The 25,059-nt window shown below is 34.9% G+C and overlaps 2 protein-coding genes across 2 annotated transcripts; both read left to right on the top strand.

Moving 5' to 3' along the window:
- On the top strand, nucleotides 6,437-8,050 carry LOC18767882 (dCTP pyrophosphatase 1). The gene is made up of 2 exons (XM_007200546.2): nucleotides 6,437-6,777; nucleotides 7,401-8,050. The coding sequence occupies exons 1-2, from the start codon at nucleotides 6,655-6,657 to the stop codon at nucleotides 7,683-7,685; spliced, it is 408 nt and encodes a 135-aa protein (XP_007200608.1). The 5' UTR covers nucleotides 6,437-6,654; the 3' UTR covers nucleotides 7,686-8,050.
- LOC18767995 (probable endo-1,3(4)-beta-glucanase ARB_01444) lies at nucleotides 13,286-15,778 on the top strand. Its single transcript, XM_007200696.2, has one exon. The coding sequence runs from the start codon at nucleotides 13,559-13,561 to the stop codon at nucleotides 15,635-15,637; it is 2,079 nt and encodes a 692-aa protein (XP_007200758.2). The 5' UTR covers nucleotides 13,286-13,558; the 3' UTR covers nucleotides 15,638-15,778.

Below are 25,059 nucleotides of genomic sequence, written 5' to 3'. Positions count from 1 at the left end.
TAGTATTAAATTTTAGCAAGAATTCAATTTTCGTCCCCATATACCCAAGAATCAGATTGCAGTCCAAGGGGGTAAAATTAGTGTACATGGTAAATTCCTTTTAAAATTTTACTTGGCAAATACAATCAACAAAGAGAGCCTAAACTCTTGTTTCTTTTAATTACAAATGGTTAATGAGGTTTGCGAAATTATCACCTTTGGTCCTTCATGTATTTTTCTGACATTATTTGTCCTTTATGTTACACCTCATACATTAATTTTGTCATGTAGTGAAGTTCCGTCAAATTTTATGTTAAATTGTTGACGTGGCCTGTATTTGGTGCCTGCATATCCAATGAGATAATGACATGTGAATCTAAATTATTAATGTGAACTAATAACGCCAGAAAAAAAAACATAAAGAACCAAATGTGATAATTTTGCAAATCTTAAGAATCATTTGTGATAAAAACCTTTTTTTTTTCTTTACGGGTTTTGAGTTTTGGACATTGAAAGGCAGGAGAGGCTGTCTGCAAATATACATATGTTACATGAAAGTGGTCCTAAAATTGGGGCAGAAGTCATGAAAGGTTCACATGGGAAATCTGTTAGTATCCTTTTCATCTGCACAAAATAACAAAACTGGATTCAATAATAAGGCACGAGATGCTAAAGGGGCTTGGAGGACCCATTTTGCACTGTGTACAAAAACACAAGCATATATGCTTTGCTTTGATGATTTGATGCACTTGTTGTCCTTCTTGCTGTTGTTATTACTTCACCAGTTTCTTCTTTTGGGCTATTTTCCATCAACTGCCCGTTTTGGGTGATTCTCGGCTGCCTCGGCAAATATTGCATGCACATCAATGAATGAATCTTTGTTTACCACTGATATTGATCTCACATTCAGTATGGTCACATCTTTTACTTTTCTTTGTCCAATATCCTGTAAAATTTTAAATTTACTTTTCTTTCACTGTTTCGCAACAACATTCAATTCGAACTATCGGAAGAGGTTTTAAATTCAAATGCACCTCTGTTTTGAACCCCAAAAAAAAAAAACATCTTTCTGCCATGCACATTTTAATTGAAGATGAAAATTTAAAGAAATCTAGGCCCAATGCATGCATGGTAATAGAGTATGAAAGGAAATATCAAGAGGAGAGGAGACTTTTTTTGAACAAAGCGATATTCTAATTGTTTTAATGTACGAGGAGAGGAGAGGGATCGAATTCGGCTCCAATGCTCAATGAGAGGCACAACACAAGGTATTCATTTGTGGAGATAAAGTAAGAGTTTAAATTGTCATGTGGGCCTGGCCAAATCACTGTCAGCTTTGGGCAAGCATATAGATTGGAGCTTGGCTCTTTCCTTACAACGCAAGTGATTGGGCCAGATAAGACTTGGCATAGAAGTCAAAAGTCTGCAAAACCCTACCTCCCAAATTCCCAATACCAGCCCAAACAAGATAGCTGTATTATTTGATTGATCATTAGGACAAATCGTGCTATGTTGACAGTCAATCAACGACTAATCGTCCAAAGCGAGCTCAACATTCCTTCTTGTAAGACAACTTTTGTTATTGGAAGAAGTTATAATTGATATGTCTAGTTGATTATCAACACATGATTGCACTCTTGTTTGTATTTTAATTCATCGAGTTGTGCATACTAGGGGCTACCTACTTAGAGAACGTGTCAAGGCCAAGACAGTCTAAAAAGGGAAAATTATTATTACTACTTAAACAAATCAATTTTAGGTGCATAATCATGAGTACCCTTCATATCAAAGAGAAACTCCGTTGTGTCGAATGTAATGTTCTTTTTTTTCTATCTCTCTCTTCATGTGATTACCGACAATACTCACATGTGACACACAAGTGTATTCTTTTCTCTCTATTTCTCTCTTCATGTGATTACCGACAATAATCACCCGTGATAGGCGGGCGTTTCTCCTCAACACCGTTCTAGTACTACTACTGTGGCTTCACAAGTACCGACCCAAACTCTGTGGGAGTCAAAGTCTCCTAGATTTGGATTTGATACCACGCTTTTAACTGCTAACTTTGTTATAAAGCAAAACCAGCCACACATTCCAATCCCAATACCAATCTTTGAAAACTTTGATGATGATGATGATGTTAATTCGTTTGCTTTCGGTATATTTGACGGTGACGGTGACCCAAAAGTTTTATATTTCCCCTAAAGGCATATGACTATGACTAAAAGGGCAAGGTTTTGTGAAAAAGCCAGAGACCAGTGATTAATTTGTCAAAGGGCTCACAGTTTTGATGCATTTTCTTCCATGAACATGTGAATCCTTATCTCTCCATAGATTCTTTTTAATTTGGTCCATTCCGTATCTCTGCATATTCAAATCTAACATGTATGCATGATTGATGATTGTGTTGGGATCTAAGTCTATATTTGACTCTCTTTTTAAGTGTTTATATGAATCATGCTGGCAAATATTTTTGAATTATGATCTCTAGATCCTACTCTTTCAGAGAAGAAGCTTCCACTAGGAAATCATGAAAATAAACGAATTGGGTTGACTGTCGGAAAATAAAAACCGATAATCAAATTTAAACTTGTCATTTTTTTTCTTAATTAGATTGTTTTACCACTCTACACTGTCACATAAAAATAAACAACCAAATAATAGTTTTTCTTCTTCTTCTTCTTCTATCCCCTCTCTTATTTCTCTTACCGAATATATCTATATATATAAAGCAAAAGGCAGAGAATGGTGAAACATTCAAAATACCAGAAAATGCCCTTGGTTAATGCAAACATTAAGAATTCAAATTATTAATTAAATGAGGATAATATGGTAAATTCACACTTTTTCATATTTAAAAAAATTAAAAGAAAAAAAAAGCAGATAATGGATCATATTTTTATGGAACACAACTACCTATTATCTTTTTTAATTCTAAAATAAATTTACTTATTTTTTTAAAAAAACCTCTCGCAAGCGCGGAAGCGCGTGCAGAGAGACTAGTGTCTAGAAAAGAACAAGATAATTTCTCAATAATATGGGATTAATTGTTGTATTATCTCTCTATCATAATGATTTCATTTCCAAGGTGACCAATGTATTAGCAACATAGAAAAAGGATCATTGGTTTGGTAATAGTTTGCTTTGGGCCTTTAGTCAACTTCTTTCTATGGTCAACTTTGTTACCCCGAAAAACGATAATCATTGTCTTAGGGAGGGGTGTTTAATTAGCATGCCTAATACGCATGGATTAATTGATTAATGACCCCAAAAATGCAGAGAGAAAAACACATATATTATATGGTGGGAATGGAAAAAGCAAAAGATTAGATTTTTTTTTGGGTTAATCGTTTTCTTAGTCCCTGAATTTAGACCCAATTTGCATTTGAATACCTCAATTTCCAAAATGGTTCACGTGGTTCTTTAACTTCACTTTCGTTAGGACAAATGGTTCTACGGTCAATTTTGTTAACTTTTTCTGTTAAATGTAGGGGCAAAATAGTATTTTTTATATTAAAACAAAAAAAATTGAATAAAAAATCATATATTTAAAATAACAATAAAATCAAATCAAATAAAAAATCAACAAAAAAGAAAAGAAAAATTAAGTTTGGGGTGAGTAGAAATCGGGATAGAGGGGTAGAGAGAGTTTAATTTTAATTTTTTATTCATATTTTAATCAATTTTGATACAAAAATACCATTTTGCCCTTGCATTTAGCACAAAAGTTAACAAAATTAACGGCATGACCATTTGTCCTAATGAAAGTGAAATTGAAGAACCACGAGAATCATTTTGGAAATTGAGGTACTCAAATACAAATCGGATCTAAATTCAGAGACTAATAAAACGATTAACCCTTTTATTTTATTTTATATAATATTATATTAATTACATGCATGCCATTAGACATTGCAAATTAAAAGTGTGACAAGGTGGAGAAAATGACACTTTGGATAGCTAGAGGAAGCATCATATATTACATTTAGAGCCGAACGTATGTTGGGACAAGAGGGATCTCAACCCCTTGGAATACCTGAAATGTGGCTGTGTACTCCATAGACGACCCCTTAGAAAACTGCGAAGCGACCCCTTTTGTGCACACCAGGTGCTCCACGAAAGGCCCAGCCTGTTTGTGTCTTGTGTTGGTCAAACATGGAATCAATAGACCATTTGTTTTTAAATTGTGGACTGATGCAAAAGCCAAACCAACGCAAGGAACAATTAATATTTTTTTTCCTTTTTTAATTTCCTGCTGCTCTTATTTGTGAAACAATGAAAGAAAGCCTCTTCATTTAGTTAGCAGCGGGGGAGTGGCCGAGGAGGCTGGGAAGAAAGAAACAGAGAGAGAAAGAAAGAATAAAAAAAGAGAGGGGGAGGCTGGAAGAAGAAGGAAAATAATAAAGAAAGATGAGGAAATATTAAATAAAAAGAAAAAAAAATAGAGAATAGAAAAAAATAATAATAATAAAGAAGATGGATCTATCTTCTACTCACTCTCTTTTTCTTTCTTTTTTTTTTCTACCCACTTTTATAGTTATATTTATTTTGTTGTTGGCAATGGCATATGTGATTAAAATCAACTTATCTTTCATTATGTAATATCACAATTGGAATAAAGAAATTGGAGAATTTGAAAGAGAAAAAATAGATAAGAAAAAGAGAAAATTCTCTATTTTTTTTTTGTGTGGAAACATTTACACTATGATCTGTTGGGTTACGGATCCTGAATCCGCCACTAATTACATTATTTATATAGTATCGTTAGAAATGCGATTCTATTTTTTAAATTATCTTATAAACCAAACATATAAAGTATTGCATATCAAACAAAACTTCGTAGGAATATTACACATATAATATGTTGTAGGGTTTATAAATTCTTATAGATAAACTTATAATTGGATAAACAATCTAAAGCAAAGATTCAGTTGCGACTAAATAAGATCTGCACTTTGTTGTCTCTATCACTACAATGATTGCACCTTTGGACGAAGAATGAAATATTTACACCTTGTAATGTCACATTAATAAGACGTTTAATTTTACCGTTACACATAATAATTCTATGCATCATTTCATGTATAATGTATTGGCATAAGTTCACAAGCATTCAAACCTTGAGCATGTCTTGCGTCTTCATCAAAGTCAAGTTTGGGAGATTCGTCTTCTATTCTTTTCTTTCACATGTCTTGTGAAGTCACCAAATCATGCTAGTTTGGTGTGTTTACATCATGCCCTTGATGTTAGTTTTGGGCATGTATTACAGGTTCATGTGTTGCTGGTTAGGTATTTGAATGAGGGATCGATAGTGTATATTGTGTGTGGACGTGTGACACTAACTAAATTTATCGTTGGTTCATTAGTAAGTCTCACAAACATCAATTTCAAAAACACATTTGAGTATTGTAGTACAAAAGGCGTAATAATTTGAATAAAAAATGTGTTAATCATGCACGACTAACACTTGCATAGTTTGTCATAGGAATGGGCACAGTCCGGTTCTCACTCCAAACTAATACCGGAACTATTCATATGGTATGGTTCGGTCTGATTTTAACGAAAAAATTACGCAGTCTAATTTGCTTATAAGCCGATTCGGTTTCCGATTTTCAGTGAGAAATGTTTTTTGAATTTTTGAATTATTATTTTTTTACATAACCAACTAAAATTTTATTTTTTGGACTTAAAAATTTACAAATGGTCTAATTTCATGCAAAAAGAAGTTATTTGGAGTTGGGTTTGAGAAAAGATTACTTATGGGTTTAGAAATTCAACATTGAAGTTAAATATTTTATTAAAAAATAAAAAGATACACGTCCGAACCAATTTTTTCACTACAAGAATTGAAATTGAAACCGGACCAAACTAATCCAGTCTAATTTTTGGTCAATACAGTCCAGTTTTTTATCAACCCGAATTTTCTTATTTTTTAAATCTAATTCGACTCAATTTTTTGGTTTGAATCCCACACCTAGTTTGCCATGTCACAGGATCATAGCTTTATAAAGCTTGGGGATGAAAAAGAAAATTGGCATGAACGTGATTCTCATGGTAGTTTTGTAGTGCTTACTGAATTGACTGGAACTCTTAATGGTGACATGGCAGGCTCAAATGTCTCGTGATGTCACTAACACGTTGGCAGGATGTGTGTGAGGACGAGCCAAGTTTCTAGGAGAAAAAAAGAAAACTATATAATTAATTAAAATCAGGCTTTTGCATCCATGAGAATTATTTAATAGAATTTAAAGTTGAAATTCACCCCTTCCATTATTATTATTTTTTTTCAACAGTGAAATTTCTATATTTTTTTTAATCCAAACGTGAAAACTTAAGCAAAAAAAAAAACAAAGAATCCAAACGTGAGAATTGGTGTATGTCTAAATCCCAAATTAATTTTCCCTATTTAAACGCACCGTAACACCCAATCTTTTCTTATCATGAATTCTATTTATATTAAAAAATGACCTGAGGCCCTGACCAAGAGTAATTGCACACAGCACAGCCTTTTCTGGTATTTGGGCCTAAGGTCTTAGCTGTTTCTCACCTCATTCTTATCCCTCTTGCCCCTCCTCCTCCTCTTTAAATTGGTTCTCTTGCTTTGTCATTCTCAAGAGATCTTTTTGTTTGTCTGATTGAGAGAGAGAGAGAGAGAGAGAGAGAGAGAACTAGAAAATGACTGGGTTTGCAGGAGGTGAAAGCGTTACTCTTGATCTTCTCAAGAAGAAAATGGCGGAGTTTGCCAAAGAAAGAGACTGGGATCAGTTCCACAGCCCCAGAAACCTTCTCTTAGCTCTGGTTTGTTCATCTTTCAAAACCCATAAACATGTCTTCTTGTCTTCTCTCATGTCATTTTGTGTTTGGCCTTTACTGTTTGATAGGTGTTTTTCTTTATTAATAATTTGTGTGATCCATGAAATAGGGAAGATCCAAATAATTTTTTTAGTTTCTGTGCTATTCCCATATTTTCTTTCACTTTCATCATGGGCTTGTGAAGATTTGACCGAAATAAACATAGCTGACTCACTCTAGCTGGATTGTTAAACAAATGGGTTTGCATGCGCTGCAAATGGGCTTCTTTTTTTGTATGTTTTCAATTATTTTTAACCTTCTTCTTATTAAAACCAAGTTTAAGATTTTAAAGTTTTGAACTTTTGGCTTGAGTATTAGTGAATCATGTTTAACCAGAGTCAAACTTGACTTGCTTTGCAAACAGATGTTCCTTTTTGTTTTTGTCATGGTTTTGAGGCAAATGTCTTAGCAGCCCACATTTTTGTGTTTTCTTGCCCCCTTGTGCTTTTTTTTTTGTGCTTTTTAAATTGTTGTCATTCACAGAAAGTTAAAACAATCAGAAGGCTAAATTTTTTTTGTTCATGTTGAGTTGATGTAATAAAGGTTGGGCCTTTCTGATGAAATCTCAGGTGGGTGAAGTTGGAGAGCTATCTGAGATATTCCAATGGAAAGGGGAGGTTCCAAAGGGACTCCCTGACTGGAAAGAGGAGGAGAAAGAACACCTGGGGGAAGAGCTCTCTGATGTTCTGCTTTATTTGGTCAGGCTTTCTGACATCTGTGGTGTTGATCTTGGCAAAGCTGCTCTTCGCAAGGTTGGGCTCAATGCCATCAAGTACCCTGTTAAACAGAGCCAAATGAATATCACAAGCAACAACACCACCATCAACAGTGATGAAAATGCACAGAGGGTTTAACTTTCTTTGCTTGGAAACACCCACCACCACAGGTTTTTCTTTGCTGAGCTGCTAATACTATATTTGGGTGTTTATGGGATATGTGGCCTGGGCCTTAGTATAGGAGCTTTTTAGGGATGGTTTTCATTTCATGAGTCAGAGACTAGTAATGGTGTGGGCAATTGATTCTCAGAGATTTCATACTGTTTTGGCTTCTGAATCAAATCCCTCTGACAGTTGTGAGATATGGTGTGCTTCTATTATAATATTTTCCTTTTTTCTTCATAGATATTTGTGACCTGCCTTTTTATCCGTTGTGTACTGGTTTTACTTTCCAAGGGTCACCATGATCTGTTATGAATTTGAAAATACTTGATTTGAATTTAGTAGTTTAATGAAACAATTTATGCAGAATCTGCATGAACTGAACTGAACTGAATATTTGAACTGGTCAATCAACAGTGTTTACCAACTGCACCTCACTTTCGTCTAGCGGTGATTGTCTCCTACTTGACTCACTTTAGTCTAGTGGCGGTGTTTGTCTCTATCATTATAGTTTTATTGTAGGGATGTTGCTAAAATTCTCTATTGTTTGTAAAGAAAAAATCATATCACTTGGTATCTTATCAACAACTTGTTGATAAGATTATGAGTTGTCATGGTTGTGATTAAATTCCACAACATTAATAGATTCGTACGTAAATCATTAATTGCGTGATTTGAACGTGTGATTCAAATTTATTATTTGATACATAAATCTCAAGCATTATGTACTTAAATCTGTTGTAAGTGTAATTAATTTCAATCAAAACTACATATTTGCTTGATAATACGTTTCGAATTGATATGAGACTCGGATTAGCATGGTGACTTGTTAGGTAAGGAGGCAATCATAGCACACAGGGCCAGTGGCACTGTCCAGCTGGGTCCTATAGCCTTGCTTGGCAAACCAGTAACATGTGAATTCTTGTATCTTCCTGCTGTCTGATATTGAAAAAAAATACCACAAAGTCGTGTAGTGCCCAAACAATGTAAGTTACGTATCAACTTTTCAGGAAGAAAGAAAATTTTGGATAGAAAGTGTCGGATTAAAGTCATAAACAGTGGGACTAATGCACGTAAACTTATCCCATCACAGATGGGTCTGCATCAAGTCTTGATATATCTTGTGTAACCTAATGTTCTGAAAATGTAGGGAAGCTTTTTCCATGCACTGAGAATGCTACCAAGAGCATCTACAATCGTACTTCTTATTTTTTAGTTAAATTCTAGCTAAAAGCACACGAAAGTTAGTTGAGGAATTCTCTATAAAATTTGAACTTTAATCATACTCTTTAATTTAGGGAGTTATAAATACCGTAATTCTTTTTTAGTTCAATATAATTAATCATCTCTATTTAAAAGAAAAAAGAAAAAAGGTTAACGTTAATTGGAAGTTTAAAATATACATAAAATAAAGCAACATTAAATTACAGGAGTCACGGGAGTGCTTTTTCTCTCTTCAGATTTGGGTCTCACTATTTTAAGTGGTGGATAAGGAGCATTATTGGAGTTGTATTTTTTCAATTTCTCTTTAAAATTTGTCTAAGAAGATAATTTAAAGAGTCCATTGTAAATACTCTAAGTTCGGTCGTGCACACCAAGTGAGTGACATTCAGTCATCAATACCCAACTTCTTGCTATTAATACAATATGAGTTCAACGTACATAAACGATTGAAAGTCAATTATGGTCGGTAAGTGACTCATCAAAAAAAAAGAGAAGGAAAACATTAGAGCCCCATATATAGACATGTGCTAAAGCTGTCTGCAATAGGGCAAATAACATGCATGTTTGTGGGACCAAAGCTTATAGCATACAAAAAAAGCTTGACTATGTGAAAGAGGCAGCTCAACAAAAGTGAAGGTAACTTAACATAAGATTTTAATGCGGGATAAGTTAGGTGTGCATAATTGTACGCATTAAACCATTGGCACCGATCCCTTTCCCTTTGCTGAAGAGTGTGTGACCACAATCACCCATTTGTCTATAGTGGGGGTATTTCGAGATGTTTGTATTGAGTACATTAAAAAGAAAAAAAGAAAGAAAGAAAAAAAGGATCTCCGAACTTGTAATTGAGATGATTTTTTTGTTTTGGATATATATCTCGCAGTAATGAATCACGTGATCAGTGTATGATTAGAGTCGAATATAAGAGTGTATTATTCAACAATTGTATGAGAAAAAATTGACTGCAACAAGTGTATACACCTCGGAATATGAGAAAAACCTCTACACTACAAGAACAAATAACACTGTTTTGTTATCATCAATTAAAAAAGCAATCATGTTCCGCCATTTGTAATAAGAACTTTACATGATGTAGCGTGATTGAATGAAAAGAATAAAATAATGCTATTCTAACCCCATCACATGTAAATCTTTCTTTTCTTCGGAAGTAGGTAAGTTTTTCCTCGATTCATGTACAAGAATTTTGGTTGAGATGGTCAAATTCAGTTACCCCTATCTGATTTTCGACAACTCATTGCCTACCCTTCAAAGACGTCATGCGAGTGACGTCAATATATAACTTGCTATAAGTTTTCAGGCAATATGTGTAACACGAGTGAAGTTTGAATTGTAGGAATTTGGAAGCTTTTGGGGCTTCATGTTCTCCTTTTCATCTTTTCATGTCAAATGGGCTGTTTACCTCCCATACTTATCCCTCTCAGCTCAAAATTATTTGGATTGGGCTTTTGATGAGCTGTGGATAACTACTTGTAGGGAACGACATTGGGCTTGTTCAATTCGAACTGACAAAATTATATACGACATTATCAGGTCCATAACGTGTAAATAAAATTATTGACAAGTCATGTTAGTGTAGTGTTTATTTTTATGAAACACTATAGTAACTTGTTATATTATTGTATTCGATAACATTTGGTAAACATTTTATATCTTGGAATTTTGTTGAACAAAAAATAGAGCAACGGGATAAACGGGTGAATAAGTGACACGAAAGATTTATGAATGAATTCAAATTTATATATTTGAACACGATAAATTAATGGGTGGAATTTGAATTTAAGATAATTTCATACCGCAAGAAACTAACAACACAAGTTACCAAATCTATATGCAAGCCCCACTCTCCTATCTCAGCTCGAAATTAAGGTGTTGGTAGACTATCATAAGGCGCATGCAGCATAAAACTAATGAAAGCTACCGCCTGTTGTAATCCAATCATATCCCTATATTTTAAATGGTTTTTCTTTCTTAACCAAATCATGACATTTCAAACTTTCGATCCCATCCGGACACAGTAACAAGTCTCACCTACAAGTTCCTTTAAACTGATTGTCTTTTGAACATAAAGAAAGTGTTATTCTAATCATGGCGGCTATGATACCGTAAGAGTGCTCGCGATGACGTTTTGAAGAGTTAGAGATTTTGTGTTTGCTCGAATAGATTTGAGGGTTTTGCAAAATTGTTTGTCGACGATAACTAGTTAGCCTCAATCGCAGGCCTGAAATCATCATTTCCTATCCTTTAATATTGTAGATATATTCGAATATTTTAAAAATATAGCCAAGGGGCTATATCTATACTCTTTAAATATACTCGAATGTTTTAAAGAGATACATTGACCTCAACCTTGGAGTGTCTTAGGATAATATCTTTTGCGTTTTCAGCCTTTTCGTAATCAAAGACAACCCAATTTTATCCTCACATGTAAATGTTTCATAAAGATAAGATCTCTCAAATCTTATTGGATGCATGAATCTCTTCCTATCTTGCCACTTTTGTCTCAGTGTAAAATATCTGCAATCCTTGATGCACATATCTCCGGATTATCCTCTAATAATTCTTTCTTTCTTCTATGTTTTAAATGCAGTGCCGCATAAACAATAACCTGCACAATGCCAAGAATGAAAATGTAGGGGCAAGATTGAAACCATGGCCAGAGATTCGGTTGCTTTCAAACGACCGAAAACAAAACAAGTAGAGATAAAAACTGAAGGTGCACACCTCCCTTGTTCCGGGACCAGTATTGACAGCACAATGGATGCAAACTTTTCCATCTTGAAATCCTACTTACTTCCGAAGTCATACCATCATCTTCGACATTCAACTCTGATTCAGGTGGTGATATCAAAGAGGCAAGATTATCCAATTCATCATACGATTGTTGAGCAACACCAACCTGCGAACTCCAAAGAGCTGAAATCCTAAGCTACTAAAAGCATGGACTAGAATATTTTGTACTGTAGGTAGCGGATCCTCTTGCCTGGCGCCATATACAACCTTGTTGTAACTCAGTATCCACAGGGATATCTACATTTAACTGTATGCTAACTCTGCCTGTTACACAGACAATAAAACTCCAGGATCAAAGAAGCACCAAAACAGCTTACTCTACATGTGAGAACTAATGTTGGGAAAGGAATTAGCAACGACTGGCAGACAGTTGTTTATCTGCATGATTGGCAAAATCATTTTTCTTTCTCTCTGGGTCCAGCATGTTGACTTGATGCCAATAACAAGATGCGTGGAAGCTAAGACAAACAACTATAACATTCCATCAATCTCTCCCCGATGCCCACCACCAGCACTGTTAAATCAGCCAAAAATATGAAGAAAAACATGGAGTTCGTGAGAAAGCAATTCAGCCATTCATTGTCACATAATCAGAACATGGAAAGTATACAAGAAAATTGGAATGATAAGGAAACTAGTTAGCAATGCACATTTTTGTCTTTATAATTCGAACCGGAAACAAAGTAGAGATAACAATTTTTCCCGCTGATAAGGGTCTTCGCGGGGATTCGACCCTAATGGGTCGGGTATGAAGGATAAAAAATGGGTATGGGAATGGGTACGGAGAATTTTTTGAGTATGGTGTTCGAAGAGGGTATTATAATCATCAACTCAAACCCTTCCCGTTTAGAATATATATATATATATATATATTATAATATATATATATATGATATTAAAGTGACTGTGCCGACAATATTTTATATTTTATATTATTATATTATATATTTATATAAATATTCTTAAGCCACACTACTAATATTAGTTAAGTTCTAGTCAATATGTAAACATTTTTATATTGTCTTATACGTATATATTATATAGATTAACAGTCCTGATCTCTTAATCTTATTTTTTTTTCTTTCAACAAACTAGTTTTATATTGATTTTTTCTTCCGTAATGAGGCGGGTCGGGAAACCCATTCCCCAACGAAGATGGGTATGGGAAATCCCTGATATAAATATTATGGCTATGAAAGCAAGGATGAGAAAAAAAGCTTAACGATGATTGGAGATGGAAATGCATTCCCATCCCCGATTCCACCCATTGCCATCCTAAAACGAAGCAGGTTGGGAGCAATTCGCCAAATGGGTTTTACCAAGATGAGACAAAATCCACTCTCTCCTCAGTTTTGAAGTGGACCCCACCTTCTTTTGCATTGACCAAATTTTCTCCTCTCATTTAGCCAACAGACAAATGCGAAAAGCATAAATCAAGCCGCAAATCATAAAACAATGCGATTTAACAAGACTATTCCCGGTATTTTCTCGACAACCAAACACAACGCAAAAGTCCGAAATCTTTGGTACCTTGGACGAAGGAATCGGCCTCTCTGTGTAAAGAAATTAGGAAGACGAAGGAAAATTTTCTCATTCAGTAGTGAGGAATATACAAAGATTACAACACTAGGAAACAAATCTCTAGTTATAACAGGACTAACAAAAAAAAGGAAAGTAAAAATACACCAGAGAAAATTTTCAATTTCCTAGAGGAACCAGAGAAAAAAAACAACTTGCACAACTAGGAACATCTTGAAAAAACCTATAAATATGAGGCCAATTTTAGAGAGACTTCACCATCACAACAAGGCGCAATGGCAAACAACCTCCCTTCTTCTTTCACTTTTGCTCTCATCCTCTGTGTTTCAGCTCTTTCACTAATTCCGCACACCACCTCATTATCCTCCTCATTCCAATTCCCTCCAACCCAATCCACAATCCTCCCTGACCCTTCAAGCTTCTTCTCTGCAAACCTCCTCTCCACCCCTCTCCCCACCAATTCTTTTTTTCAGAACTTTGCTCTCAACAATGGTGACAAACCAGAGTACTTCCACCCCTACAGCATCAACTCATCCTCCTACTCTCTATCTATCTCCTACCCATCTCTCTCCTCCACCTCTGCTTTCATCTCCCAAACCTTTGTCCCTGACCTCACCATCTCCGCCTCCCAAACCAGCGCCAACTTAGCTACAGCAAATAACAGCGGCCGTGTAATCTCTGCCTTCACTGATCTCAGTGTCACCTTGGACTTTCCCTCCTCCAACCTTCGTTTCTTCCTCGCTCGAGGAAGCCCCTATGTCACCTGCAATGTGTCTAGCCCCACTGCGGTTTCTGTCTCAACCATTCACGCAATCCTCGAATCCTATTCGAGCAACTCAAAGACCAAGTTCACCTTCCAGCTTAACAACAATCAAACATGGGTTATGTACACCTCCTCCCCAGCTAATTTGATTAGAAGCAGCCCATCAACCTTAACTTTTGATGGCTATTCTGGGAATATTCGGATTGCATTGGTGCCGGGTTCTGATCCAAAATACGTGGCAATCCTTGACCGGTTTAGTTCTGCTTACCCGATTTCTGGTGAGGCTGTGTTCACAAAGCCATTCACTCTGGAATATAAATGGGAAAAGTATGGACTGGGAAATTTGCTTATGCTAGCTCATCCTCTCCATCTTCACCTTCTGTCTAATGCTACTGTTTTGGAGGATTTCAAGTACAAGGGCATTGATGGCGATCTGGTTGGCATCGTTGGCGATTTGTGGGAGTTGAAATCTCATAATATATCAGTCACTTGGCATTCAATCGGAGGTGTCAAACAAGCCTCACACCCTGAAATTGTTTATGCGCTTCGTCGTGATGTTAAGGCTCTTAGTTCGACGCCAATAACAACTGAATCGTCATACTTTTATGGGAAATTGGTTGCCAGAGCAGCAAGGTTGGCTGTGATTGCTGAGGAGGTGAATTGTCTTGATGTGGTTCCAGCAATTAGGAAGTACTTGGCGGACGCCATTGAGCCATGGTTGGATGGTACTTTAAGTGGGAATGGTTTTTTGTATGATCCTAAATGGGGTGGACTTGTCACCCAACAAGGATCAACTGATCGCGGTGCAGATTTTGGGTTTGGAGTTTATAATGATCACCATTATCATCTTGGATATTTTGTTTATGGTATTTCAGTGCTTGCAAAGATTGACCGTGCATGGGGGAGCAAGTACAAGCCTCAAGCTTACTCTCTTGCAGCAGATTTCATCAACATTGGCAACCGATCGAATTCAAACTATCTGCGGTTGAGATGCTTTGATCTGTACAAACTGCACTCATGGGCTGGAGGACTGACTGAATTTGGAGATGGAAGGGACCAAGAGAGCACAAGTGAGGCAGTGAATGCTTACTACTCAGCTGCATTGATGGGATTAGCCTATGGAGACACCAATCTTTTCAATAGTGGATCAATGCTTACATCTCTGGAAATTCAAGCAGCTCAAATGTGGTGGCATGTAAGAGAAGGAGATACACTTTATGAGGAAAAGTTCACAAAGGAAAATAGGATTGTGGGAATTTTATGGGCAAACAAGAGAGACAGTGGACTTTGGTTTGCTCCTCCAGAGGCAAAAGAAATAAGGCTTGGAATTCAGTTGCTGCCCATATCCCCAATCACTGAGATCTTGTTCTCTGATGATGGCTTTGCTAAGGAAATTGTGGAATGGGCATTGCCAGCCCTGAGTAGAGAAGGAGTTGAGGAAGGATGGAAAGGCTTTGTCTATGCCTTGCAAGGGATTTATGATAAGGATGGTGCTTCGGAGAAGATTAAGAGCTTGAAGGGTTTTGATGATGGAAACTCTCTCACTAATCTCCTATGGTGGATTCATAGTAGGAACTTAGGTTCACAGTAGGATCTTTGACTTCATTTTCGTTGATTAGTTTTTAGGTTGCGTTTTTTCATTAATATTATTATTTTAGTTGGTAGAATGCAAATTTAACAAATTCTTATGTATGTAACTTAACAAATCAATTACAAGTTCAATTTATAGCAATGGTCATGAACTAGACATCCACCTCCTCCTCCTCTCTCTCTCTCTCTTACCCTTCTCGCTTTTCCAACTCTGCTTTCTTATACCAAATTTTCAAAACTAACTTCACTATCTATATAGGTTTTCAATTCCTTTTCATGCCAAGAAAGATAAGCGTTCCAAATAACAAGCTATAATGTTTTGGTTAATCTGCTGTTCACACAGGAGAGACGTGCTCACAAGGAAGCATTATCTTTAAGTAAAAACAACCACTATTGTGTTTTCACAGCATGAAAAAAGAACTGAACGAAAATGCCATTGTAAAGAAAAAGGCTATCTACTTCTATAATCTCATGTGCAAAAAGTTCTTTATCTTTTCCAGACACCTTCATAAGCAGTTTTTTCAAGTCCATGATTTTTATATAAATACGAATCTCTCCCGTAAACAGTGTTTTCGGGTGTAATTGATCAATACTCGTTGAGTCTTCTTGAAAGTCTCTCACACTTAATTATGGGTGGGCATGGTCCGATTTTGTTTGAACTAAGATCATGGAAGAAATCAAACTAAACTAAACCATACCACTCAAACTGAGTTGTTCAAATCTGTTGATCCAGTTGATGCTTAATTATGCAAATTTACAAGAGCGGTCCACATGTGATTTAAATAAACTTTCATACATACACAGTCCCGAATCTTTCCGTTTCCATCAAATACAATAATCCGGTGATGATTAGGAAGCTTATCCCTGGGAAGTATAATAGTAAATTCCTCAAAGAACAGAAATATGGCTCCTTGATGATCTCAGATTGCTTCAACCAAGTGATTTTCAAGTTATTGAGTGGCTTGATATTCCCATCATCTTATCTTGCACATACAACTCCTCAACAACTGCACATACAACTCCTCAACAAGGGCATTAACACGTATCGTGGAATATATGCATATGCCCCACATTAAAACTCATTGAACTCTATATATTCAGTCAACCGACATACTAAAAAACAATTAACAACAACAGAGGGGTAAGAGAAGCTTAACAGGCGAGTAGTTTTTCATGTTACTAGAGATCATGATCTTTCTCCCACCAAGTGTAACCAAGAAGTAACAGAAGGGGGGGAGGCAGAAGAATCAACAGAGATATAAGACAACTACTGAAGTTCATCAAATACTTAAAAAAGATCCCCCCAACTACTAAATTAAACTTTAGGACATCTACCGCTAAAAAAATCAGCACGCTACATAGACACTTAGCAAACCGTAAGAGGAAGTCTGACTATACAGATCCCTTTGCCTCACAGCCACAGTTTCTGTTGTACATTGTTTCTTCAATATTTTTATTTTTCTTTTTGCGGAGGGCCAGAGTTGGGAGGGGGTGTCTGGTAATATCAAGTCATCAACACTTGATTGTTCAAAATCTCATGATAATATTAAGTCATCAACACTTATTTGTTGAAAATGCCATGATAATATTAAGTCATCAACACTTATCAGATGAAGAAACGTATTCTTATCTCGAATAAACTTTTAACAAATCTATAGAGGGATAACATGTGTGCGTTTTTTAAGAACTTTGAGGTCCATATCCTTCTCATGGTAAACCAGTGGACTCATAAAATCTTTCCACAGCTAAGCATTTTTGTAAGAGTGAAAGTGCTACAATTCACAAATACTACAGGGTCAGAAAATCTCTGTCCCCATATATTTCACAAAAATAAAAACCAGATTTACTTAAGTTTCCCTCAAGAACCTTGTGGAGCAATATATTTCTTCTCAAGTATCGAACCATATATCCTCTACTTTCCGAAACTAGAACTTAGAGTTTGAAATACATCTCAGTTATACAAGAACAAAGAATTACACCAAACATGGGAAAGCTTTTTAAAACACTAAATTAAGATACCAATATCACAGTGACTCAAAGCAATCTATCAATCAGAACCTGAAGGAACTAGGCTGCTACTAACTAACTTGTAGACCTTGCAGCTTTTGGTGTTCTGGAACAAAAATGATAAAGGTGACATTTTTTTAAATAGGGAACTTTCAAGGAGCCAAAACTAAGGAGGTCTCTAACCCTAATTGAGGGAAGACAACCTAAAGTGAAAGAACTAACACCACCAATCTCTTCGAACTAAATACATGCAACTGTATAGATGATAAATTAAATACATGTAAGAGCAACAAAAAATAATAGAGATACCAATCTTAAAACTAATAGACCCCAGAGGTCATCTGAAAACTCACTTCTTGGTTTCATCAATTCAAACATTTTAAATTTAATTTTCTTTAATTAATTTCATGGCTCTGCCATTGCTGTGAGGAGTGTTACTGGGTAATCTTTCTTTAATTTCATGGTTCCAATAAATTATTGAATTTATATCACATAAAACATAGCCAAAATAACAACAACAAGAAGGAAACCAAATCAAGACGAAATTGTATATTTGGAAAATAAAAATAAAAAGAAACGATCTTTTAAACCAGTTAGATATAATAGGCACAAATTTGATAGTTTAGAAGCTAGTATTTACCTACTTTTGGACAAATTGGGACCATGGTAGTGCATTTCCCCTCTTGTTACTCATCTGACTGAGGTGCCATGGCGGCTATGGCACCGTAGGAGGGCTGGCGACGGCTATACTTTTTATAAATAAATAAAATTAATCCTGGAATTTTTGCCCTTTTTTGTTTTAAAAAATATATAATTAGTTTCTTTAATTTTTTTTTTGTGGCCTACTTCTTTAATTTATTATATGTAATTAAGTAATATCTTATCCTCTTTGAATTAATTTAATTGGTAATTATATTTTAATTACTATTTAATACAAAAAAATTAAAGAAAAAGTGCACAAAATAATTAATTTATGTTTATTAAGTGTTTTGTGAAATCGTTTGGGTGTCCTAATTAAATTTCTCCATCGCCCAAGAGGCCTCTCCGTTATTATTAGGCCATTACTCGAGTAACTATTGTACCCTTTCGATTTTTTACTTTTCCAAAATTGCTATATGTATAAAGATCTTGGTACTTTCACTTTTAATAATGTATTATATATGTCTGCACGTATTTCTCATGTTTAAATACACATATTTTTTACAAAAATTTCAATAAGACACACAAAATTCAAGTACTATATTCATATTCTCACATATTATTGAATAAAAATAATATATATACATATATATACAATTTTTTAGTATAGCCGCACGGCTATACTCAGTTTTCCCTTAATTGTTTTTAAAAATAGTATAGCCGTTCGGCTCTACTTGTTGTCACGTGGCGCACATGGCGCCTGGGCTGGGCTGCACCATATTTTTTTCATTTTTCCCCCCCCTAAGAAATAGTATAGCCGGGCGGCTATACGCGTTTTACTTTTTAAAAAAAATAGTATAGCCGCCCGGCTCTACCGTTTTGACACGTGGTACCTATGCTGTGGGCTGGTCTTTTTATATTACAAATAGTATAGCCGCGCGGCTATACTCTTTAAAAATAAAAAAATTAATCCTGGAATTTTCTCCCTTTTTTTGTTTTAAAAAATTTTCATAATATAAAATTAGTTTCTTGACCTACTTCTTTAGTTTATTATATGTAATTAAGTCATATCTTACCCTTTTTGAATTACTTTAATTGGTAATTATATCGTAATTACTATTTAATGCAAAAAAATTAAAGAAAATGTGCACAAAATAATTAATTTCGATTTATTAAGTGTTTTGCGAAATTGTTTGGGTGTCGTAATTAAATTTCTCCATCGCCCAAGAGCCCTCTCCGTTACTATTAGGCTACTACTCGAGTAACTATTGTCCCCTTTCGATTTTTTACTTTTCCATCATTATTATACGTATAAAGATCTTGGTACTTTCACATTTAACAATGTACTATACACGTCCGCACGTATTTCCCAAGTTTAATACACGTATTTTTTTATTACCCTTTTTGACAAGGCACACAAAATTCAAGTATTATATTCATATTCTCACATATTATTGAATAAAAATAATATATATATTTTTTTAGACAGTATCGCCGCACGGCTATACGCAGCTTTCCTTAATTGTTTTTAAAAATAGTATAGCCGTTCGGCTTTACTTGTTTGCCACGTGGCGCACATGGCGCCTGGGCCGGGCTGTACCAGATTCTTTTTTTTTTTCAATAGACAGTATAGCCGTGCGGCTATACTCAGTTTTCCCTTAATTGTTCAAAAAAAGGGTATAGCCGTTCGGCTCTACTGGCTTGCCAGGTGGCGCACATGGTCCCTGGGCCGGGCTGTACCAGATTCTTTTTTATTTTTTTTACAAGAAATAGTATAGCCGCACGGCTATACTCACCTTTCCTTTTTGACACGTGGCGCCGGTGCTGTGGGCTGGTCTGGTCTTTTTATATTACAAATAGTATAGCCGCACGGCTATACTCTTTTCCTGGAATTTTCTCCCTTTTTTTGTTTTAAAAAATTTTCATAATATAAAATTAGTTTCTTGACCTACTTCTTTAGTTTATTATATGTAATTAAGTCATATCTTACCCTTTTTGAATTACTTTAATTGGTAATTATATCGTAATTACTATTTAATGCAAAAAAATTAAAGAAAATGTGCACAAAATAATTAATTTCTATTTATTAAGTGTTTTGCGAAATTGTTTGGGTGTCGTAATTAAATTTCTCCATCGCCCAAGAGCCCTCTCCGTTACTATTAGGCTACTACTCGAGTAACTATTGTCTCCTTTCAATTTTTTACTTTTCCATCATTATTATACGTATAAAGATCTTGGTACTTTCACGCTTAACAATGTACTATACACGTCCGCACGTATTTCTCAAGTTTAATACACGTATTTTTTTATTAAAATTTCAATAAGGCACACAAAATTCAAGTATTATATTCATATTCTCACATATTATTGAATAAAAATAATATATATATAATTTTAAACAGTATAGCCGCACGGCTATACTCAGTTTTCCCTTAATTGTTTTCAAAAATAGTATAGCCGTTCGGCTTTACTTGTTTGCCACGTGGCGCACATGGCGCCTGGGCCGGGCTTTACCAGATTCTTTTTTTTTTTTCAATAAATAGTATAGCCGTGCGGCTATACTCAGTTTTCCCTTAATTGTTCAAATAAAGGGTATAGCCGTTCGGCTCTACTTGCTTGCCACGTGGCGCACATGGTCCCTGGGCCGGGCTGTACCAGATTCTTTTTTATTTTTTTACAAGAAATAGTATAGTCGCACGGCGATACTCGTTTTAACTTTTAAAAAAAAAAGTACCGTACCTTTTTGACACGTGGCGCCTGTGCTGTGGGCTGGTCTGGTCTTTTAATATTACAAATAGTATAGCCGCGCGGCTATACTCTTTTCCTGGAATTTTCTCCCTTTTTTTGTTTTAAAAAATTTTCATAATATAAAATTAGTTTCTTGACCTACTTCTTTAGTTTATTATATGTAATTAAGTCATATCTTACCCTTTTTGAATTACTTTAATTGGTAATTATATCGTAATTACTATTTAATGCAAAAAAATTAAAGAAAATGTGCACAAAATAATTAATTTCTATTTATTAAGTGTTTTGCGAAATTGTTTGGGTGTCGTAATTAAATTTCTCCATCGCCCAAGAGCCCTCTCCGTTACTATTAGGCTACTACTCGAGTAACTATTGTCCCCTTTCGATTTTTTACTTTTCCAGAATTATTATACGTATAAAGATCTTGGTACTTTCACGTTTAACAATGTACTATACACGTCCGCACGTATTTCTCAAGTTTAATACACGTATTTTTTTATTAAAATTTCAATAAGGCACACAAAATTCAAGTATTATATTCATATTCTCACATATTATTGAATAAAAATAATATATATATATTTTTAAACAGTATAGCCGCACGGCTATACTCAGTTTCCCCTTAATTGTTTTCAAAAATAGTATAGCCGTTCGGCTTTACTTGTTTGCCACGTGGCGCACATGGCGCCTGGGCCGGGCTGTACCAGATTCTTTTTTTTTTTCAATAAATAGTATAGCCGTGCGGCTATACTCAGTTTTCCCTTAATTGTTCAAAAAAAGGGTATAGCCGTTCGGCTCTACTTGCTTGCCACGTGGCGCACATGATCCCTGGGCCGGGCTGTACCAGATTCTTTTTTATTTTTTTTACAAGAAATCGTATAGCCGCACGGCTATACTCGTTTTACCTTTTAAAAAAAAAGTACCGTACCTTTTTCACACGTGGCGCCTGTGCTGTGGGCTGGTCTGGTCTTTTAATATTACAAATAGTATAGCCGCGCGGCTATACTCTTTTCCTGGAATTTTCTCCCTTTTTTTGTTTTAAAAAATTTTCATAATATAAAATTAGTTTCTTGACCTACTTCTTTAGTTTATTATATGCAATTAAGTCATATCTTACCCTTTTTGAATTACTTTAATTGGTAATTATATCGTAATTACTATTTAATGCAAAAAAATTAAAGAAAATGTGCACAAAATAATTAATTTCTATTTATTAAGTGTTTTGCGAAATTGTTTGGGTGTCGTAATTAAATTTCTCCATCGCCCAAGAGCCCTCTCCGTTACTATTAGGCTACTACTCGAGTAACTATTGTCCCCTTTCGATTTTTTACTTTTCCAGAATTATTATACGTATAAAGATCTTGGTACTTTCACGTTTAACAATGTACTATACACGTCCGCACGTATTTCTCAAGTTTAATACACGTATTTTTTTATTAAAATTTCAATAAGGCACACAAAATTCAAGTATTATATTCATATTCTCACATATTATTGAATAAAAATAATATATATATATTTTTAAACAGTATAGCCGCACGGCTATACTGTTTAAATATATATATATATATATATATTATTTTCAAAAATAGTATAGCCGTTCGGCTTTACTTGTTTGCCACGTGGCGCACATGGCGCCTGGGCCGGGCTGTACCAGATTATTATTATTTTTTTCAATAAATAGTATAGCCGTGCGGCTATACGCAGTTTTCCCTTAATTGTTCAAAAAAAAGGGTATAGCCGTTCGGCTCTACTTGCTTGCCACGTGGCAGACATGGTCCCTGGGCCGGGCTGTACCAGATTCTTTTTTATTTTTTTTACAAGAAATAGTATAGCCGCACAGCTATACTCGTTTTACCTTTTAAAAAAAAAGTACCGTACCTTTTTGACACGTGGCGCCTGTGCTGTGGGCTGGTCTGGTCTTTTAATATTACAAATAGTATAGCCGCTCGGCTATACTCTTTTCCTGGAATTTTCTCCCTTTTTTTGTTTTAAAAAATTTTCATAATATAAAATTAGTTTCTTGACCTACTTCTTTAGTTTATTATATGTAATTAAGTCATATCTTACCCTTTTTGAATTACTTTATTTGGTAATTATATCGTAATTACTATTTAATGCAAAAAAATTAAAGAAAATGTGCACAAAATAATTAATTTCTGTTTATTAAGTGTTTTGCGAAATTGTTTGGGTGTCGTAATTAAATTTCTCCATCGCCCAAGAGCCCTCTCCGTTACTATTAGGCTACTACTCGAGTAACTATTGTCCCCTTTCGATTTTTTACTTTTCCATCATTATTATACGTATAAAGATCTTGGTACTTTCACGTTTAACAATGTACTATACACGTCCGCACGTATTTATCAAATTTAATACACGTATTTTTTTATTAAAATTTCAATAAGGCACACAAAATTCAAGTATTATATTCATATTCTCACATATTATTGAATAAAAATAATATATATATTTTTTTAGACAGTATCGCCGCACGGCTATACGCAGCTTTCCTTAATTGTTTTTAAAAATAGTATAGCCGTTCGGCTTTACTTGTTTGCCACGTGGCGCACATGGCGCCTGGGCCGGGCTGTACCAGATTCTTTTTTTTTTCAATAAATAGTATAGCCGTGCGGCTATACTCAGTTTTCCCTTAATTGTTCAAAAAAAAGGGTATAGCCGTTCGGCTCTACTTGCTTGCCACGTGGCAGACATGGTCCCTGGGCCGGGCTGTACCAGATTCTTTTTTATTTTTTTTACAAGAAATAGTATAGCCGCACAGCTATACTCGTTTTACCTTTTAAAAAAAAAGTACCGTACCTTTTTGACACGTGGCGCCTGTGCTGTGGGCTGGTCTGGTCTTTTAATATTACAAATAGTATAGCCGCTCGGCTATACTCTTTTCCTGGAATTTTCTCCCTTTTTTTGTTTTAAAAAATTTTCATAATATAAAATTAGTTTCTTGACCTACTTCTTTAGTTTATTATATGTAATTAAGTCATATCTTACCCTTTTTGAATTACTTTATTTGGTAATTATATCGTAATTACTATTTAATGCAAAAAAATTAAAGAAAATGTGCACAAAATAATTAATTTCTGTTTATTAAGTGTTTTGCGAAATTGTTTGGGTGTCGTAATTAAATTTCTCCATCGCCCAAGAGCCCTCTCCGTTACTATTAGGCTACTACTCGAGTAACTATTGTCCCCTTTCGATTTTTTACTTTTCCATCATTATTATACGTATAAAGATCTTGGTACTTTCACGTTTAACAATGTACTATACACGTCCGCACGTATTTCTCAAGTTTAATACACGTATTTTTTTTATTAAAATTTCAATAAGGCACACAAAATTCAAGTATTATATTCATATTCTCACATATTATTGAACAAAAATAATATATATATATATTTTTAAACAGTATAGCCGCCCGGCTATACTGTTTAAATATATATATATATATATATATTATTTTCAAAAATAGTATAGCCGTTCGGCTTTACTTGTTTGCCACGTGGCGCACATGGCGCCTGGGCCGGGCTGTACCAGATTCTTTTTTTTTTTCAATAAATAGTATATCCGTGCGGCTATACTCAGTTTTCCCTTAATTGTTCAAAAAAAAGTGTATAGCCGTTCGGTTCTACTTGCTTGCCTCGTGGCGCACATGGTCCCTGGGCCGGGCTGTACCAGATTGTTTTTTATTTTTTTTTACAAGAAATAGTATAGCCGCACGGCTATACTCGTTTTACCTTTTTAAAAAAAAGTACCGGACCTTTTTGACACGTGGCGCCTGTGCTGTGGGCTGGTCTGGTCTTTTAATATTACAAATAGTATAGCCGCGCGGCTATACTCTTTTCCAGGAATTTTCTCCCTTTTTTTGTTTTAAAAAATTTTCATAATATAAAATTAGTTTCTTGACCTACTTCTTTGGTTTATTATATGTAATTAAGTCATATCTTACCCTTTTTGAATTACTTTATTTGTTAATTATCTCGTAATTACTATTTAATGCAAAAAAATTAAAGAAAA

Source organism: Prunus persica, chromosome G8 (genome assembly GCF_000346465.2).
Source record: "Prunus persica cultivar Lovell chromosome G8, Prunus_persica_NCBIv2, whole genome shotgun sequence".
In the NCBI taxonomy this organism is placed as follows: domain Eukaryota; kingdom Viridiplantae; phylum Streptophyta; class Magnoliopsida; order Rosales; family Rosaceae; genus Prunus; species Prunus persica.
This window is presented reverse-complemented; position numbering and strand designations above follow the sequence as displayed.